The sequence below is a fragment of the Neolamprologus multifasciatus genome, chromosome 23 (assembly GCF_963576455.1).
Source record: "Neolamprologus multifasciatus chromosome 23, fNeoMul1.2, whole genome shotgun sequence".
NCBI lineage: Eukaryota > Metazoa > Chordata > Actinopteri > Cichliformes > Cichlidae > Neolamprologus > Neolamprologus multifasciatus.
The window spans coordinates 10,401,814-10,407,833 of record NC_140460.1 but is presented as its reverse complement, the minus strand read 5'-3'; the positions used below and the strand labels follow the sequence as shown (position 1 = coordinate 10,407,833).

Genomic DNA, 6,020 nt, shown 5'->3' with positions numbered 1-6,020 from the left:
CTGAAGCAACTCCCATCAGAGTTAACCTAAACACTCTGAGCTCAGATGGTGAGACTGACCTCTTCTCTCTCTCAGCTCGCTGCCTCTTCACGTCCTCGTACGTCATGTTCAGAGCTCGGTGGATTTTCTGTCACACAGAGCGTTTAGTTTTCTCATTTAGTTTTTCACAAACATGAATGAATTATATAAAAGCACTCGGCTGAGGTCATCCCTCTCTGACTTACCTGTGAGGTGTGCAGCCAGTACTTTAGGTTCTGACGACGGCGGATGTGTGGCAGAACGAGTCGGTAAAAACCATGTTCGCCTGCCAGAGTCAGCAAAGCGCCGCTCACGCCGACGCACAGCAACACGAAAAGTCCGGAAAAGTGGCTGATGCCCATCTGAAGAGTCTGAGAGAGAAGGGAGTGGCGATTACTTATTTACCACATTTCATTAGTTGCAAATGGAACATGCTTAACACAGAAGATAAAAACATAAAAACCTGTGCATGTTTAAAATTGTAAAGGCATTGAAAAGAGCAAAATATAAAACTAAAATAAACCAAAACAAAAAACACCTGATGAGTGCAGGCCTGTGCAAACAAAGAGATTTTGAGTCTGTTTTTAAATGGACGCACAGATGTAACTGATCTAAGGTCAGCGGGCAGCTTGTTTTAAAAGACCAGGAAGATGTATTTGCCCTGTCCTCTGTGCCTGCAGTGTGTCAGCAGCTGGTTTCTTGCTGTGTTGCTAACTGGTTTCCTGTTACCGACTGCAGTTTGTGTTATGTTTTTTAATCTGCCTTTATGAGGTTTGATAGCTGTGTCTCAGAGTGACCAGCAGGGGACAGCATCTGCCCACCTGAGCACAGTCAGAAAATATATCCAGTCCAGCTCTGAAGTGTCCAGACGCCTCCTCATGTTGTTCTGTTGGCTTTGAGAAGGTTGAAATAAAATACATTTCATGAAAGCATCTCAGGTCTGATCTCTGAGCAGCTCTACACCAGCAACAGGAAGGAACAGGTGGCCACGGCCACACAGGTGTGCTGCTGTCACACTGACCTCAGTAACGGCGAACACACGGTTCCCACACGGAACCACTTTGTACCACTTGTCGTGCAGCAGGTCCATGTAACCATCGGATTTGTACCTGCTGATGAACTCGGAGACATTGGATGTCAGAGGAGAATTCTGAGGGAGGCCGATACCGTAACCTGGAAACAAATAAACAGTAAACAATAAAAACAACAAACGGCAGTACATAATTTGTTTCTCTATCTGTCCAGGAACTGCAGAGAGAAATCAGACATTTGAGCAGACAGATGGTATTGAGCATAAAAGAAAAAACAAAACAAAAACACGACACACAAACAACAAACAGAGAAACTGTCAATAACAATCAATAACAGGTGATCAGGCTCATATTACAGAAAGCTGAACCTCAGAGGTTCTGAGAGGAAGAAAAAACATCAGAAAGGTGAACGATACAAACAGCAACATCAGGCATTGTTCATGTCTGTTTGTGTGGAGTGAGCAGACGGATGTCTGAGCCAAGAACAGGAAGTCGAATAAATCAGGAGTGAAAACCACGGACCTGTTAATTAAGAAGTCTAAGCAGTAATTATTCTGGAGGATGACGCGAAGTCTAATTAAACTAAAAGAAAATCTTAATTATGGTTCATCTGAAGGTCAGAGCGGGAAACTTTTACTGCTCATATTCAAATTTAAACTTTATTCACGTTTCAACCCAATGTTTGACCTCATAAAGACGAGTCACTGTGCTGATCTACATCATTTCCCGTCAGCTTTGGTTTGTAGGCCTGCCTCTACATTGGTCTTCTCCATCTAAATCTGAGAACTGATCTTCTGCTCCTACACTGTGATGGCATCAGCAGCTACTTCACTAATATAATTCATTAATCATTTTACCTAAACATAACACTGATATTACAAAGCATGCACATAATAGCATTGTGTGTTTTTTCTAAAAATGTTTTCTGTTATATTAATTATGTTTTTCTTTCTTTGAGTTACCTGGTGTGGGGCAGTAGCCGTTTCCTGTCTGGGCAAAAGGCGTGGCTGAGGAAAACAAAATGCCTGCTCAGCAGGACCAACAATGTTCTTAACAGAAACAGGGATGTTTTAGGTTTACTTATGTTATTCTGTGCTTAGTTAGTATTAGTGTTTGTTTTTGTTTCCCTCCTATTGTGTGTAAATGGTTTGGCCAAACCACTATAAAAGCTACCCTCTTGTGTCTTGTAATGAGGTCAGTTTGTGAGTTAAGTTGTGTCTACTTTGTTTAAGTTTCTGGAAATTACGTTTTGTAGAGTTATATTTAGTTGACCTCTTTTATGGGCCCTCTAATTATATTTTAGAATTTTTTTTAAAAACGTTTTTTTGAGGGTTAAAGTAAAGAAAACCAATTTTGAATATATTTTTTCCTGTGTCCTCTATGCCTTGGCTGCTTGGTCCCTCACATCACCCACCCATCTTCGAAGAGTCTGAGTCCGTGCCTTTTGTCAAATCTGCAGATTCAGTTTGTCCAAACAGCTAAAATAAAGAACAGTGGAGCTGTTACTGAGTGCAGACCCTCAGTAAATGTAAACCTGAAACTATGAAAGTGAGAAACAGATGAAACTAACAGCTGTGGACTCTTTATTTCCATTATTTATTAAAACTGTTTTTATTGTGTGTGTTGAGGGATCACGTAAACTTCAGCTTTACTCCATGGATGGAACGATTTCATGTCACCTTTTTTCTGTTAGTCGCCATTTTGACAATAGTGATGCTGTATCAGAGCACCAACAGTGAAGCATTCATCTTTCTCTACAATGACTCGACAATTTGGCTTCAGACTCAGATCAGTTTTTCTGTTTCTTGTTATCTGAAGGTTCAGGTCACCTGACGAGTTTCATAGTGCTGGCTTGTTTTCTGAACTTCTGAACTATGATGTTACACCCCTCAGTATGTCAAGGTTGTTTGACTGATTCACCAGTTGATCTTTAAATCGTTACTATCTACTACTACTACTACTACTACTACTATCACACAACTTTGCTCCTCTCCTCTGATTAGTCCAATTAACGCTGGAGAACCCATGGGGTCAGATCCGACCCCATTGGTTTACTAGGGAAACCATGGGGTTAAATTTGACCCCATGGGTTCTCCAGGGTTAAAAGAAAACACTGACAGGAAGTCACCTTTACAGAAACAGCAAATGTACAACACTTTGACCTGACTGAAACACAGACGGAACACCCGCAGTATTGCTTGCTTACCTTCGATGGCAAACGGTTTCCCGACTGTCGCCAGTTTGCAGTCGGCATCGATGGAGACTTCGTAATCCAACAGAGCTTTGTCCATGATGAAGGCATCGAGCTGAGGAGGATCTGTCCTTCAACACAGAGCCACACTGTTACTACGGAAAACTCCAAAACCACACACACAGACAATGATGCACGTCATGTCTTCCTGTTTTCTTCTGACGTGTTTCCAGTCCAAGCCTCTACTGTGCTGGGATGTTCAGTTTTAATTATGATCGGCCTATCTTCATCAATCACCTACATACCACAGTATCAGTAATTAAATCGTATCTTGACCCAGCGGTCTTAGCTACTTATAAGCTGATCTTTAACCTTCCTTTCAGTAGTTGTCAAACAGCTTAAAGATCATCTGCAGAGGAATGGCTTGTTTAAAGAGTTTCAGTCAGGTTTCAGAGACCATCACAGCACAGAAACAGCTTTAGTGAAGGTTACAAATGAGCTTCTTATGGCCTCTGACAGTGGACTCATCTCTGTGCTTGTCCTGCTAGACTTCAGTGCAGCGTTCGATACTGTTGACCATAATATCCTATTAGAACATTAGAGCAGAGGTTCCCAAAGTGGGGGGCGCCATTGCAGGAGGGGCGCGGTATGAGAAAAAAAAGGAAGAAGAAGAACGCTTGGACACTGTTAGCATTTTGGACAGGTTTTTGATGGGGCTCCCACACAAATGCAAAGCAGAAGATGAAACATCGCCAAATATGTTTCCAAACCAACTTCCTTCCAAGCCAAAGACTAGAAAATATGATGAAGCACATCTTGCCTTTGGCTTCACCTGCATAAGTGCCAAAGTAGGTCTACCCGACAGAATTTGTTTCCCCTGCGTCAGGAGCACGCGCTGCCTTGTCCAAATCACGGACAAACAGTATCCCACATTCCTGATTTTTAGTTCACAAACACTTCTTATAATGACTAACTACTCCTGACGTTTTGGAGATGTTAGCTCTTTATACAGTAGTCGTTATGAAAAGACAAAGACCTGGATGACCTTTAATTTTCTGCTTCTTAATTCAGATAAAACTGAAGCTATTGTACTCAGCCCTGAAAATCTTAGAAATATGGTATCTAACCAGATGCTTACTCTGGCCTCCAGTAACACTGCGAGGAACCTTGGAGTCATTTTTGACCAGGATATGTCCTTCAATCCCCATATGATGGGGATTCGCATGATGCACTGAGTGTTTCTTCTTCGCTCACTTTCATCACTCTCAGTTCATACAACTGAGAGTGCATTACACCTCTACGCTTTCTGTCTCCCCTTGCTCTCTTCCATCTCCTCTCAACCCCGCCTTGATTCTGTCAGAGGTTTCTTCCAGTTAAAAGGGAGTTGTTTGTGTTTGGCCATAAATAAAATTAGAAAAACTGAACTGAGTCTGGTTTCTCTGTTAGAACCAAGAGAATCAGAGCATAGCCTGCAGCTGAATGCTGCTCTCTTACTTGAGGGTGGCAACTCCTTCAGGTGTGGTCGGCTCGTTGAAGCGTCTCATGTATTCATGCATTTCTGGAAAACTCTTCTTCATGTAATCCTCTGCACTGCTTTCCCTCACTGTCCCAAAACGAAAACCATGTGACGGATGATGCAGCTGCACACACCAACGAAGAGGAGGAAGAGGACAAGAAGAATGAAGGACACACAAACAGAGGAAACAGCGGATGCTGCATATTCAGCTGAAACACATGAAACATCTGTGAACACATTTGACCTGAAACACCCCACAAAGCTGCACAGTACAGGGCCACTCTGGCCACTCACGCTCACATTCAGTTTCATGTTTCTTCTTAGTCACGCTTTATTTTATAGATTACATCCAGAAATTTCCTTCACAGCCTCTTGATACACTATGAGGATAGGCAGCACCCAGAAAGCTGCAGGGCTTCACATTTAAAATAAAAAGCTAATCACACACAGATGGACGTCCAATTAAAGCTCCCTGAGCTCCCAGCAGTGCCGGCTGTGCAAACACTGAGAGGCGTGCTTCATGCTTCAATCAGCCGCTGAATTAAAAGTGTAATTATGACAAGGCAGGTGATCCACAGAGCAAATTTAATCTGTAATTGTTTTAGGACGGAGAGCACAGAGTGAAAAGAGTCTGCAGAGAGTTCACAAACACAGATCTGACCTCACCTCAACCAGCAGCACCACATTGCCTTCATCATGAGACTGAAAAATGTTTCACAGGAAAAACGCTTGTGGTCGTCTCACTTCAAACTCACCATGTGGCCGCAAATTTTGTGTGTGTGAGTGTGAAACTGATGGTGTCAGACCGGGCATGGTTAGAGGTGAGAAATGGTCGAGTTTAGTCGCATGCTGTGTGAACCCCAGGCCCCAAGTAAGACTCTGACCTGGGCCTCTGTGTGAGATCTTATGTGGTGTAGCTGATATACCCTGTTAGTGTTTTTCCTGCATCTTCATATTATTGTTGTTCCAGGATCACCATTGCAACTGACCAATTACATTGTGATGTCATAGCTTTGCACTTTGGGGGTAAAAGTCAAAAACCTCTTTGTTTATATAAAACTGTAAAAAATTCTTCAATAAATGGTAAGTGTTTCTAATAAAGGTTTATCTTCTCTTAATTAATTCATACAATATAATAAATATATTGTCAAGTTAGGTTTCATGTTAGCCAAATTTTGCTAGTGATAGTTTTTAAGAGCATTCGCTAACTGAAGGTTCAAGTTGTTCTTGCCCAACTTGGCTGAAAATTTAACTGGTCCTTGAC

General features: G+C 42.1%; 1 protein-coding gene across 1 annotated transcript in view; it reads right to left on the bottom strand.

Annotated features, from left to right (window-relative positions):
- The window catches only part of grin3bb (glutamate receptor, ionotropic, N-methyl-D-aspartate 3Bb), a 61,596-nt gene that overhangs the window by 10,135 nt on the left and 45,441 nt on the right, over positions 1 to 6,020 (bottom strand). The window contains exons 4-8 of the mRNA XM_085151707.1: positions 4,735 to 4,880; positions 3,256 to 3,371; positions 1,040 to 1,191; positions 225 to 389; positions 60 to 127 (exon numbers count right to left, since the gene is read on the bottom strand). Of these exons, the coding sequence (XP_085007833.1) occupies positions 60 to 127; positions 225 to 389; positions 1,040 to 1,191; positions 3,256 to 3,371; positions 4,735 to 4,880 (647 nt within the window). The remainder of the gene's footprint in view (positions 1 to 59; positions 128 to 224; positions 390 to 1,039; positions 1,192 to 3,255; positions 3,372 to 4,734; positions 4,881 to 6,020) is intronic.